This window comes from Lactuca serriola, chromosome 8 (genome assembly GCF_051521515.1).
Source record: "Lactuca serriola cultivar US96UC23 chromosome 8, Lser_US96UC23_V15, whole genome shotgun sequence".
NCBI classification, from domain to species: domain Eukaryota; kingdom Viridiplantae; phylum Streptophyta; class Magnoliopsida; order Asterales; family Asteraceae; genus Lactuca; species Lactuca serriola.
Genome location: NC_136415.1, coordinates 205,958,084 through 205,972,605, shown reverse-complemented (window position 1 = coordinate 205,972,605; position 14,522 = coordinate 205,958,084). Strand labels below are relative to the sequence as shown.

The following is a 14,522-nucleotide window of genomic DNA, read 5'->3' as shown; positions in this document are numbered from 1 at the left end:
TTTTTCCTGTGATTTTCTTCTTTTTTAACGGCGTTTCTCATGAGAAACACTATCCCCCACTAAAAATGATGGAGAGAAGACAAAAATTTATGCTGATGTGACATTTGAACGATGTTCTTTTTTATGCACCATATTGGGTAGTCTTCGTTGCAATAAGAAACACATGTTTAATTCTCTCACTCACACATACGTTTTAATTATCTCACTCACACATATTCATGTACAATATCCCTTAGTGTTAAAAAGTGCTAGTATACGTTTGGGCAGAAAGTTGACATGGTAGAGTCCTAAGTTTTTGTGTTCAATAGTTATGTGGTCAACTTAAGTTAGCATGGAGCGATTCATAGAACTGGCCAGATTAATAAAAATGAAATAAAATACGAGGGTATAATGACACAACCAAAATTAAAAACAAAGAAAAATCGCACAAACAAACCTAAAAACCATTTGGTCTTCTTCTTAACCCCCATCAACCACTCAATATTATCGCTGTTGGTACTCGCTTCCTCTTTCAGAAATGATGAAGATTAGGGTTTCCTTCGTTCTCGCGCTCCTTCTTCTCTCCTCCTCTTTCTTCCTTCAAGGTTTCCATTCATATCTGATCTTGATTTAAGTTATTTTTTCAGTTTCAGTTTCTTATTCTATGCTCTCTATTTCCCGATCAAGATCGAATTTGTTCCGTTCAATCAGATTCATTTGTAGTAGCTTCCTATTTTGTTAATCATTCTTGCAAGTTCTGTGTTTTCCTATATGTTAGTTTTTTTAAGTTTGCAGTAAATTCAACTGTAACTGAATACTTCACTCGAATTTGTGAGGTTGTAAACGCAGTTTATGCTATATACATCACTTGAAATTCACGGATTTCTAGCGTCTGGATATTTTTTTTTATCAATTTTTAGGTTTAGTTGGTTGTTGAATGTTGACTACATGTGCCAATTCTAGAACTCACGTTTGTTTCAAGCCTAATTCATAATTTTGAAAAATATATCACACCTAATCCGTGTAATGGTTGGAGAATCGGGAACATGTCTGAAATTGAATTGATTTCATGTAATTTACAAACCCATCAGTCGGCATGTTTGTTGATCCAAACTTCCAAAGTGCCAGTTTAAGTTTTTTTGATCATAATTTTGTCCCAATCAACTTTTTGTCTGTTGTTGTAATCATGATTATGTATGAATTTGAGCTTGTTCTAATGGATGGTGGTTTTCCATAGTTGCGAGGTGTCAGTCGGATTCAGATTCAGAAGACGCTGAGCTTGTTGCTGAAACTGTTGAAGAAGGAGGAGACCTTGGGATTGTTGATGACGATGTCCAGGACTTTGGTATCGGCAATTATAGTCCAGCTCCAGGTGTGGAAACTGTATGCGTTTTCCCAAAGAATCCCACAAAATGTAAGTAAATTTTACTTGTTTACTTTCACTATTTAATCCATTTAGCCACCTAACCATTTTTATATTTTGGCATTTGTCTCTTGTAATAAGTTTCTTAAGACATACGTGTTTTTTTCGTCATCTGTAGTGGTAGTAGCAGGGCAAGAGACTGAGCTTTTAATTGGAATGAAAAATGAAGGTATTTTACTATTCTTTCACTTTTGTTTTACTTCCTACCTTTTTCAAGTTTTGATTTTTTTTTTCATATTCATTTGCTAATGTTACTTGATGAACAGGGGATCAACATATAAAGGTCCTTGCAGTTCATGCTAGTGTTCATCTTCCATTTGATCACAACATGTTGGTTCAAAATCTTTCTACACAGGTGTAACACTTTACTTGTCTTATTCAAATGTATATAAATGTTATGGTTTTATCTAACTCGTATTTTATTTATTTATTTATTTCTCCAGGCTTTTAACAATGCATCTGTTCCTTCTTCAGTTCAAGCTACATTTCCCTATATCTTTGCTGTTAGCAAATTTCTACAGGTATATCTTTCACTAATTCACATATTTAGACAAAAATTGCAAATTTTTGTCCGACTCAAAAAGGTGGGATGGGAACTCGCTCTTAATCTCTTGTATGTGCAAAAGACGTAAATGCCCTCCTCATCTTCATCATTAAAAATAGCCCTAGAAAGCATGTCCTGTGCAGCGTTTGTTACATTGAGCGGGAGTGGACAAGCGTTTTAGGGCTATTTTTAGTGATGAGGATGGGGAGGGTATTTTCGGCTTTTGCACAGACGAGAGATTGAGAGTGAGTTCCCGCCCCATCTTTTTGGGTCGGACAAAAATTTGCAATTTTTGTTTCATTGACATCAGTCTCAGTCCCAGTCAGACGCAGTACAACTTTTGAGAGGTAATAATGTGGCGGTTGGTTTTATAATAATTATATTGTAGGCGGGAACATTTGATCTTGTGGGAAGAATAGTTTATGAGATAGACCAAATACCATATGAAAACACATTTTATAATGGTACAATTGAAGTTGTTGAAGCCGGTGGACTTGTTAGCATTGAGACAGTGTTCCTAGTTTCTCTTGGAATTTCTCTTCTTGTTTTCCTTGGATTGTGGGTTCGTGGCCAAATACAAAATCTTTCCAAGGTACCTTTATTTATGAAAATATTTTGCTATTCCTTACATTTAGCTTTTATTTTGTTTATTCTTAAGATGATTACTCAACTTTCTTGTTTTCACTCAGAAAACTAAGAAGGGACCAAAGGTGGAAACTGGGACCCGGAGCGTTGATGCATCAATGGATGAGTGGCTGGAGGTTGCTCTTTCTCACCTAAATTCTTTTTTACAAGACTGAAATTACGTTTATTTTTTCCATTAAGTTAAAAAGAAACAGCACATAAAATTATATATTTTATGGTTGAAATGAATTATTATCTCAATTGTAATCAAAACGATTGATTAATTGATGTTTTGTTTTTTTGTTGTGTGTGCATAGGGAACTGCCTACACCCAATCTAAGGCAAGCAAATTGAAGAAGAAGAAATAGAAAAAATATATATATATATTCTTGTACGTGATGTTTAGGTGAGAAACAAGAAACAAGTATACCTTATTTAGTTATTACTGTTGTAGAATGAGGAAAAATACTTCTTACGTAATCATTTTCTTGGAGATTTTGACAACTTGACCATATTTTTATACTTTTTTATGTTATGCATGACAAGATAGAACTGTAGAACATCAACGTACAATTTTAGATTTTAATTTTTTTTGAGCATACAAGAGTAAGTATACCATTGTATTATGATTCTCTCAAAGGAATTCAAGAGTTTTATTTGAAACGACATCACCTATACAACACTTGTCTGTTTTCTATTAGAGCACATGGTACATTTATATGAGGTGGAGGTTAAAGAGGGGAATAAATCGTCTTTTCACTTTTATGGGTTCTTGTCGACTCATAATTGATATCGAATAATTAACAAGATGATAAAAGAATCGTTCGTTTTAAAAAGCAGCTATTCGACTCGTTAGGGATCTCATGAGACGTGAAAAAACGTAGACGTACATCTTTTTGCTAGTTTTTTTTTAAAGAGAGAAAATTAAAGATAGTTGATACTAAATTATATTTTATTGTATAAATACTAAATAATATGAATCGTCTAGAAGAACTATATAAGCTGATGGACTTACGAGTCTTGATTATTATAAAATTAGGTGTGAGATCCGTGTATTACACGAGTTGGTTTAAAAAAAGATTAAATATTAAATTAAAATGTAAATAAAAAATACTTTTTAATGTACAACTTTTAAAATAAGAAAGAAAGAAACGTATTTATTGTAATTTAATATCATATATATGATATTTAATATTATATATATATATATATATATATATATATATATATATATATATATATATATATAACTTTAATTTTAAAATTTAAAATAAATCAAAATTTGACAAGTGGATAATATTTATTTCAAAAGTACCATAAAATGACAAATGTCAAAACTCATGAGAGATTGACATGTGGCAAAAAAAACTTTCATTTATTAAGAAGGATACGGGGTTATAAAGTATGGTCTGAATGAAGAAAGTCAATATTAAATTATTAATATTAATATTACGTTTTCTCTTACTTAAGAAAAATGTTAAAAAACTACAAACATATGTAAAGCACAATCCGTTATATTCCTTATGTATAATGTATAATATTTTATCATCGTTTCAAGAAAAAGTGATACAATAATCTTAAAAGCATGCCGTGCTACTAATTATGGATATCTTGGCATGCGAAAGGAAAAGGATTATGTAATTGTATTAGTTATTTTTTTACCCTTTTATACATATTTTATTAATAAATATATATAAAATATTTAAATTCGTTATGTATAATATTTTATCGTTTGGGGGGAGGCTTATCTTTGTCCACTCGGTTTTAGTAGCTTTTCTCTTTTTTATTTATCTTCATTTCGAGCTCTGCGAAAAGTTATCAATATTCTAGACACTGAAAACCGAATCGAAATGAATTGAATTAGGATCGAATAAGTTATTCGGTCGGTTCTCGGATATGTATTTTATGCTTATTTGGTTCTTGGGTTATTCGGTCCGAGTCACCGGAATAACGTTTTAATCAGGCCTAAATGACCGAACCGGAAATTGAAAAGTCATAATTTTCCGGGCAACTTCAAACTGTCAAGACGTCTTTGTTATTTTTCCATTTTTTTTTCGATTTTTGTCCAACTTGTAGTTTACAATTTAAACTACTATTTACATAGTTTACATGCATTTTTCGTTATATATTAATTGATATACAATCCTCTAAACATGAGGTATTGAAGCGAGTCTTCTGTTTCAACATGTTTGCTTAATTTTAGGGCAACTTTGAACTGTGATAGCGTCTTCGTTATTTGTCTGATTTTTCTAATATTTTTCCCGCTTGTAGTTAACAATTTAAACTACTGTTTACAATTTACATGCATTTTTGGTTGTATATTTAATGAGATGCTCTTAAATAGGGGATATTAAATCTATTTTTTTAAACTTAACATTTACCTTATTGTAATAGATCATACATATGTTCAAGATGTTTTGTCCCCCGTAGAAGAAGATTTCAAAATTTGTAGAGCTATGGTTGGATAATTTGATCCATATTTGAATTTAAATAATTTGACTTCCTTTGATTATTGTAAATGTTATCTGGTTTATTCGGGTCATTTGGTTTTTTTCGATACCATTCAATCCTTAATTATATTGTAAATGTTATTCGGTTTATTCCGGTAATAACCGAACCGAACTGATTAACACTCAAACCGAACCGGACCTGAATTAGTTTAATCGGTCCGATTTTCGGTTCCCCCGAATAATCTTAGTTTTCGGTTTATTCACGTTCGGGTCGGTTCGGTCCGATTCTGACCCGAATAACATCCCTACTCTAGATGGTATTTGTAGGAGGTTCCTATGGGGGCGAAGATGAAGATAAGAAAAAAACTAATTAGGTGGCTTGGGAGTTGGCCACAAAACCAAAAGCTTTTGGAGGTCTAGGTGTGGGAGGTGTTGAGTCGGCTGATTTGACTCTCCTTGCTAAATGGTGGTGGAGGATTAAGAATGGACATAATTCATTTTAGGTCTCATGTGTAACACCAATGTTCCGGGTAATTTCAGTAATGGCCCAATTTCCTTAAAAGTTGAAAAATTGGTCCCTACGTTGGGCGTACATGTTGGGTATGCCGGGCGTAGGACCTTAAGTGATGATCATGGATTCCCCTCACGTACGCTGGGCGTACACAAGCAAAGGGTAAACCCTAATTTCTAGGGTTTGGCCAATAGAAAGGACATTATGAACTCTAACTCTTTCCTACCTCCAACCTCCATTTCTCTTAGCCTCCATTTCGAAACCAACCCTAATTGAGTGTGTGTTTTTTGAAGCCTTAGAAGGTCATTTTGGGTGTTCTTAATTGTGAAGGAAGACTCTTGAAGTTGTGGTGTTTCACTCAAGCCTTTGGATCCAACAATCACTCTCCCTTGTGTATCTTCTGGAGGTATAAAGCTACAACCTTGATGCATATTCCTTTAGATCTTGTTCAAGCTTAGATTTATCCCCCTTTTTGTCCCAAAATCTTGATCATTGTGAGTATGGAATACTCCATGGCCTGTAAGTTTACCTTTCAATCGTTTTGGGGTGTTTAGTGTCATAAAAATGAAATCTTGGGCCTTGGTTTTCATCCATGCAAGATCTAGGGTAGTTTAGTTGATAATTAAGTTAGAATTGTGTATTTTTAGCTTCCTTGTGCCATGAAAACGCATAAAGGTTTCAAATTTATGAATTCAGATATTTACTGGATACGAGATTTGACGTTTGGGCGTTAGGTCTTAATGTATTAAGACATTATTAGGAAGTCTAGACTTCTGATGTGTACGTCGGATGTAATTTTGTGTATGCTGCACGTACATGATCGTTGACCCGTAATCCTTACACATCGAGCATTGTATGCAGGGCGTAGTAGGTGGTACGTTGGGCATACTACCTGGAAATCCACTTGGGCCATTTTTGGGCCTTAGGTCTTTAGGGTTTTTGGTCTTTGACTAGTTGAGTCATGAATGGGAAGGGGAAAATGGTCTTTTGCCCTTAGATAGACAAAGGATGAATTAGACTGCCGTTTATGGTTTAATTCCGTTTATTAATCAGGGTCATTATTGGGATATGTTTGTGTGAGCAGTCGTGTTAGCAGCATCTCGAGTGTACGATTCAATTATCTTTAGTTAGAGGTGAGTCCCCTCACTATATCCATGGGTCAAAGACACCAATGTCAACCCATTATTTTGTTATGTAGAATGTTAGCTGTCATGTGACTTTTATATATGTTTCTATGATCGGGTTGAAATAAATGTAACACCCGTGTTTCGAGGCTAAGCATTGATGTAATAGTTAGGGTTAACAAATGTAACGTATTTCGAAGTAATAAAGGAATTATTTGAGTATTATGTGAATTTATGTACTTTATACTTGTTTATAATAATATAATAAATTAAGAACGAAAATAAGCGTCAAATATAAAATGTATGATAAACCCGATATCTATAAATAAAGTTGTAGTGGTCGTGACAAGGATTCCAGAGATATAAAGAAAGCCGAAATCCAAGTTATAACGAAGAAGTTATGATCTGTCGAAGTTTCGTGACAGAACCGACACGACCCTGTGTGACGTAAAAAGTGAGTTTACGATAAAGTGCTTTTTAGCCTTAGCGATCTAAATGAAAATCGTAGTATACGTTAAACCGAGAGCGTGCATAAAAGAACGCACAAATCTGACTCCGTATGAGGAAGTTATGAATTTTCTAAGATTTGGCTTAACAGTATACAACCCAAAGTTCGAATATTAGATCGAGCGATTTTTAGCCGACACAAGCTAAAAGAGAACCAAAGATCTCGTTAATAGTAGCTCAATGGTAAAAAGACAGACGAAAACGGACGTCGGATGAAGAAGTTATGATTTTTTAATGGACTTTTCCTGTTCCGGTCTGTTAAAAATATAACTTTAAAAATAAAGTTGAAATTAACCGAAAGAGTCTAGACGAAAGTTGTAGAGTATGTCTCTACCTAGTAGGCCTGTGCATGGGTCGGTTTTGACCTAAAACCGAACCCAAACAGATGATGATCGGTTTCTAAAAATTTGAACCCAAACCAATGGGTCCGGTTTTAAACTTCGGTTTCACGGTTCGGTTTCGGTTTAATAATTCAAACCAAATCTCAAACTTATTTCTTAATCCTACCTCAACTCATCAACTATATAATGGTGAGGATATGTGATATTTAGATATCCCAAGCGATGTGGGACTCAATCAATGTTAGGGATAATAGAAAGAAAGAGGGTGTCAAAGTTATATAGAAGAGAATAATGGCTGAGTTTCAGTAATGGGGCGATGTGGGATGTAGTTAACTCGTTGCCAAAATAAATCGAGAAAAACGACTCTAGCAAGTTTCGAACCTACGCCGTTTCCTACAATCGCCCAACACGTTAACCACTAGAGCAACGCTTCTGTTTGTGTTTATAACCCAAGGACTACGTGTGTGTGTGTGTGTGTGTGTATATATATATATACATATATAACTCACATAATACATCTAATATATGAAATTCGGTTCGATTCGGTTTCTTTCGGTTTTACCAAACCCAAAAACCGAACCCAAACCGAAAATTTCGGTTTTTGAAAATTCTAAACCCAAACCGTCGGTTTATGCTTCGGTTTCGGTTTTGTCGGTTTTTGTCAGTTTTTCGGCTTCCGGGTTCGGTTTTGCTCACCCCTACTACCTAGGGTTGGGTTGTGACAACCCGAAACTTTTTCCGTTCCGTTACGCATTTTCCGTTAATGAAATTTCAGATCCGTTAACTTTTTCGTCAAAATTTTGGTTTAATAAAAATAATCTAGTTATATTAAATTAAATTATTTACAAGTCGGAACCAAAAATCGCGCGAAAACCCGAAAATCTGGAAAAAAATCAAACATTTCTGGTTGAAGTGGGTTTACGACCGTAAACTCCGTTTACGGTCAAGGACGAGTGGACCCCTCACCTCACCCCTATAAATACGATGCCTCCGACTTCATTGGGACGTTTCTAGCCGCATTCTCTCCTCCTCTCTCTAAGATTCATCAACCGTAAACTCACAAAATCGCATTTAAACTCCGAAAAACATTGAGAAAACCACGTTTGGAGCCCTTTGGAACGCCTGGAAACACTCAGCTCGTCGAAATCAGCATCCAAACATCATTTTTCCGAGTTTACGGTCCAACCTTCAAACGGCCGTAAACTCGCCAATCTTCAGAAACCGTAAACTCGCCAATCTTCAGAAACCGTAAACTCGCCAACCTTCAGAGACCGTAAACACCTTTTTGGTGGTACTTTTGGCTGAAAACCCACTTCTTCGATTCAAGCAAGTCTCGGTAATATTCCTCAACTGAATTCAAGTGTTCTTATGACACTTTATTTATCGAAATCGCTAATTTAGATACATATACGTATTTATTTGATAATAGGATTTCGTTAAGTGTCACGTGCAACAACTCGGGAACCTTCTTTTCAGTCAACAACTCCACGCAACAACTGTGAGTTCATACCCCTACATTTTTACGTATTTTTAAGGTTTTCAGAGGGGGGGGGGGGATACAAGCTAAACATAAATGTTTTCAGGAATATACATAAAACTTATGCAAATTTCATACTTTATCTCCCTTTTGCACTATGTTGAGCGTAAGGGACGTTTTCACAAAATTGATAGTTTTTCCGGACACGTCATTCGTTATGTTATACATGCAAACTATAATCAGTATAGTTTGAGATTTCTCTAAAAACTTATCAAGCATAGGAACTTCTCTACTAAACATATGCACTGGAACAAAAACCATTTACAATTTATATCACTGTTTTATCATGATTTTCATAACTGTAACTTATCACTATACGTGGTATACCTTCGGATTTACACTACGGTAAAACGCTACTGCATTAAATGTAAACTAGATTGTACGATACTGTGAGGCGCTACTTCACTACTGTACCCTTAGGTGTACAGGGATAAATCCTACCACTGTATAACTAGAGTCCCCTAGAGGGAGAGCGTGAGGTTTGTGAATAGATCTATTCGAGACTGACAATCCCACATCTGGACTGTTAGCTACAGTTTGGCGGGCACGCTTGAGATGTACAAATGTCACTTAACATCAACGCCTGAAGAACGTTGGAAAGGTCACTAGTCATATCAAGCATGGTTATACGACTCACATTATGTATAAATCACCGATAGTTTACCAACCTGGTTTTCTTCAGTAGTTTTATTTATACCAAATAGAACTAAACACACTATGCATACTGGCCGAGTCAGGGTTTTTTTTTTTTTTGTTTTTTTTTTGTTTATTTTTTTCAAAACCGAATCATTTATGCTACGGTTTTACATTTAAATATGTATACTTCATGATTAGCTTTAGCTAGCCACATGAAGTAGTATTTTGCATATCTCTACGATTTTCAGAAACGAACATTCATTGTTATATACGAAATCGATCTCACTACGTTTTTCACTAAAGAAAATATCGGATTTTGTTGAAACTACATAATCATTTCGGCTCGCTCCTCAATAAGTTTTCATTACAAATTACTGTTTATGAACTCACCAGCTTTATGCTGATATTTTTCAAACTGCTTGTATTCTCAGGAAATCAGTAGACAGATACTTGCTGGATTTTCGAGGAACCGAAGCATTTAGAGTTTTTAAGTTTTTATTTTGCAAAACTATTGGATGTATTTCAAACAGATGTAAACGTTTTTATTCAAATATTCACTGTAATGGTTGTGTTGCTATGATTGCTGTTATTCATTGGTTGTGATGCTATACATGACGTCCTCCGCCTCGGAACGTTTCCGCCATCGGTTTCGGGGCGTGACAGATTGGTATCAGAGCCCATGTTTATAGCGAACTAGTATACCGAACCTTACGTGGTATACAACTATAAACACCAAGGGGCCTAAGTGCTTTACGCTAAAAGTATACTTTCAAAATATAAGTATTTTTATAAGAAGTATACGAGCACGCATACATAACAGGATTCGTGTCGCTAGTAGAACTGAACAAAAGTATTTGGATGCTGGAACGCTGCGGTTAAACTTGGGCAGTTATGTAATCATGTCTCGGGTGAATATAGTCTGATCAACTATATTCAGTCGGGACATGACCAACATGTGTTTGGGGGTGACTGTGGTGCTACAACAAGCCTAAAACTTACCAAAATCATCTCATATAAAATACTATAGGAGTATTTTCGCTAGGGCCAAACTTAGTACACGGATTCACTCTAAGTATTGCTACCTCTCCTTCCTTAAGCGATAACTTACTGTGTTAGTAACCTTTCTATGATTATCGCTCGGTAGAATACTTTCATTATCAGGATGAGATATATTTTGTTCTTTTATATATATCTCAAGGACTTACCATCCTCTTCTTCCTGATTGTTTCTAGAACAAGATGCCTCCCTGACCAAGACCCATCAAAAGGAACAACGACACTCCACCACCACCACCACCTCCTCGGTTCGACCCTGTCATGTTCAAGGCAATAGTTACCGCCACCGTGACTGCAACAATGGAACAAGTAAACGCTGGAGGAGCTGGAGATGGAACTGACCCACAGAGACTAGATGGAAGTCAGAGACATCAGAAAGACTGTTCCTACTAGGACTTCATGACTGCGAAACCCAAGTCCTTCGACGGAAATGGAGGTGTCATCGCCCTGACTCGATGGTTCAAGAAGATCGAATCCATCTTTGAAATTTGCGTCTGTTCTGAAGCCAACAAGGTGAAGTTTGCCACCTGCACCTTCACTGACAGAGCCTTGACCTGGTGGAATGGTCGAGTGAAAACCCTAACCCTGCCAGTGGCTAATGCCATGGGTTGGGAAAGGCTTAAGGAGCTCATGCTAGCGGAGTACTGCCCGAGGGGCGAAGTGCAAAAGTTAGAGCACGAACTCTGGAACTTGAAGATGAAGGGTTCCAACATCGCTGCTTACACTGCTAGATTCTATGATCTGGTGCTTCTCTGTATGGGAATGGTCACCCCGGAAAGCAAGAAAATCGAGAGGTACATCTGGGGACTGACGCAACCCACCAAAGGAAATGTCTTGGCTGCTAGGCCAACTACGTTTGAAAGCGCCAAGGATTTGGCACAAACTCTGATCGATCATGGAATCGATCTGGATGAAGTGACAACTGTCCCTGGACCCCAAAAGGATAGTGGTGGGAAGAAGAAGAAGTCTGGCAATAAGCAAAAGGGTCAGTCTTCGCAGGAGCACTCCAAGAAACAACAAATAGTAGCAGTTCATGCTGCTACTGCTCCTGCTGCTGCTTCCACTGCTGTTCCAACCAACCAATCCCCTACAGGTGGTTATGCTGGAAAACTGCCTTTGTGCACCAAGTGTAACTTCCATCATCACGGGCCCTGCCATGAGTTGATCTGCGACAACTGTGGGAAGAAGGGACACACAACCTGATACTGCAAGACACCGGCTCAACCAACCAACCAGGCCCCGGGAGCGCGCTGGTCAGACTTGTTATGGATGTGGAGAGGCTGGGCACTACAGGAGAAACTGCCCCAAGGCAACAACCGATGGCAATACAGGGAGAGTTTTGGCTATGGGCAAGAATGAAGCAGTTGTTGATCCTACTGTTGTTACGGGTACGTTCCTCCTTGACAACTCTTGTGCATGCATTCTCTTCAATTCTGGTGCGGAGAGGAGTTTTGTTAGTCATTCATTTAAACACCTAATCAAATGTAAATCCCAACCTCTAACCGAAACATTTACCGTCGAGATGGCTAACGGAAAGAAGGAGAGCACTAACGACATATTCATAGGCTGCACTCTTACTCTAGACAATTATTCTTTTCCTATCGATCTTATGTCTGTGTCCATCAAGAGCTTCGATGTCATTATCGGCATGGACTGGTTAAGCTCCAATCATGCTAATATTCTTTGCTTCGAGAAGGTTGTCCGTCTCAATCTTCCTTCTGGCGAAACCCTTATGATTTATGGTGATAAGCTCAGTTCGAACCTCCGTATCATTTCGTGCATCAAAGCTCAGAAGTATCTGCGGAAGGAATGTCATGCATTCCTAGCTCATGTTGTCAACGAAACGCGAAAAGTTAGAGACCTCGAGAGCATCCCCGAAGTCTGTAACTTTCCTGATGTCTTCCCTGAAGATCTCCCAGGAATCCCTCCTAAACGTCAAATTGAGTTTCGTATCGACTTGATCCCCGGAGCTACTCCTGTAGCTAAATCTCCCTACCGTTTAGCGCCAGCAGAAATGAAAGAATTATTCAGTCAGCTCAATGAGCTAATCAACAAAGGATTCATAAGGCCAAGTTCCTCACCCTGGGGAGCTCCGATCTTATTTGTGAAAAAGAAGGATGGATCCTTTCGGATGTGCATTGACTACCGAGAGCTGAATAAGCTGACCATCAAAAACCGATATCCTTTACCCAGAATCGACGATCTCTTCGACCAACTTCAGGGAGCCAGTTATTTCTCAAAGATCGATTTAAGATCAGGGTACCATCAGTTGTGAGTTCACAAGAATGATGTGCCCAAGACAGTATTTCGAACTCGCTATGGACACGACGAGTTTGTAGTAATGCCCTTTGGTCTGACTAGCGCACCGGCAACATTCATGGACCTGATGAATCGGGTGTGCCGCCCTTTCTTAGACAAGTTTGTGATTGTGTTTATTGATGACATACTTGTCTATTCGCGGAGTGAGGACGACCATAAACAACACTCAAGGCAGGTGTTGGAAACGTTAAGGGCAGAAAAGCTGTACGCGAAATTCTCAAAGTGCGAATTCTGGATGAGGAAGGTGAATTTCCTTAGACACATGATTAGCAAGGAAGGGATACACGTTGACCCATCCAAGATCAAAGCGATTGAGAATTGGTCTGCACCGTAGACACCCACAGAAATTCGACAATTCTTGGGTCTCGCGGGCTACTATTGCAGATTCATCCAAAACTTCTCCAGAATCGCTAATCCTTTAACTACCCTGAGACAAAAGGGTGTAACCTTCAGTTGGGGAGTCAAGCAAGACACTGCGTTTCAAACATTGAAGCAAGCCCTGTGCAGCGCACCTATCTTGTCCCTGCCCGAAGGGACGGAAGACTTCGTGGTCTACTGCGATGCATCCAATCAGGGCCTAGGATGTGTGCTCATGCAACGAGGAAAGGTTATCGCCTATGCCTCGAGGCAGTTGAAAACACATGAGGTCAATTACACAACTCATGATTTGGAGTTGGGAGCAGTGGTCTTTGCGTTAAAGATCTAGAGACACTATCTCTATGGAACCAAGTGCACTATCTTCATCGACCATAAGAGCTTATAGCACATCTTTAATCAGAAGGAGTTAAACATGAGACAGCAACGATGGGTCGAGCTACTCGGTGACTATGAGTGCGAAATTCGCTACCATCCCGACAAGGCCAATGTGGTAGCAGATGCCCTCATTCGAAAGGAGTATTCAGGGCGTAAGGTGAAGGCACTAACAATGACCATCCATTCCCACCTGGCGACGCAGATCAGAGAGGCTCAGCTGGAAGCCTTAAAACCCGAGAACGTGATAGGGGAAGCCTTGCGGGGAATGGACAAGAACTTGGAGGTCAAAGAAGATGGAGTGTACTATTTCATGAACGGAATTTGGACCCCAAAGTTCGGCGGTTACAGAGAGGTTGTCATGAATGAGGCGCACAAGACTAAATACTCCGTTCACCCAGGTTCGGATAAGATGTACCTGGATCTCAAACAACTCTATTGGTGGCCAAACATGAAAGTAGAGATTGCTACCTTCGTGGGCAAGTGCCTGACTTGCGCCAGGGTGAAGGTTGAATATCAAAAACCCTCAGGTTTACTTCAATAGCCAGAAATACCTGAGTGGAAGTGGGAAAGGATAACTATGGATTTTATCACCAAGTTACCTAGGTCTCCGAGTGGGCATGATGCCATCTGGGTAATTGTCGATTGGTTGACGAAGTCCGCCCACTTCCTGCCAATCAAAGAAAGCTTCAAGATGGAGAGACTCACACGGATCTACCTTC

General features: G+C 38.1%; 1 protein-coding gene across 1 annotated transcript; it reads left to right on the top strand.

Moving 5' to 3' along the window:
• The first annotated feature begins 413 nt into the window (after positions 1 to 413).
• Positions 414 to 3,074, top strand: LOC145069903 (translocon-associated protein subunit alpha-like). Its single transcript, XM_079016846.1, has 8 exons — positions 414 to 584; positions 1,217 to 1,393; positions 1,521 to 1,571; positions 1,669 to 1,757; positions 1,846 to 1,923; positions 2,335 to 2,538; positions 2,636 to 2,707; positions 2,888 to 3,074. The coding sequence occupies exons 1-8, from the start codon at positions 518 to 520 to the stop codon at positions 2,936 to 2,938; spliced, it is 789 nt and encodes a 262-aa protein (XP_078872972.1). The 5' UTR covers positions 414 to 517; the 3' UTR covers positions 2,939 to 3,074.
• Positions 3,075 to 14,522: the final 11,448 nt, after the last annotated feature.

Coding starts and splice junctions, on each gene's coding strand:
- LOC145069903 (XM_079016846.1), top strand. CDS start 518: ATGATGAAGATTAGGGTTTCCTTCGTTCTCGCGCTCCTTCTTCTCTCC. Junction 1,758..1,845: donor TTCAAAATCTTTCTACACAG/GTGTAACACTTT, acceptor TTATTTCTCCAG/GCTTTTAACAATGCATCTGT. Junction 2,708..2,887: donor CAATGGATGAGTGGCTGGAG/GTTGCTCTTTCT, acceptor GTGTGTGCATAG/GGAACTGCCTACACCCAATC.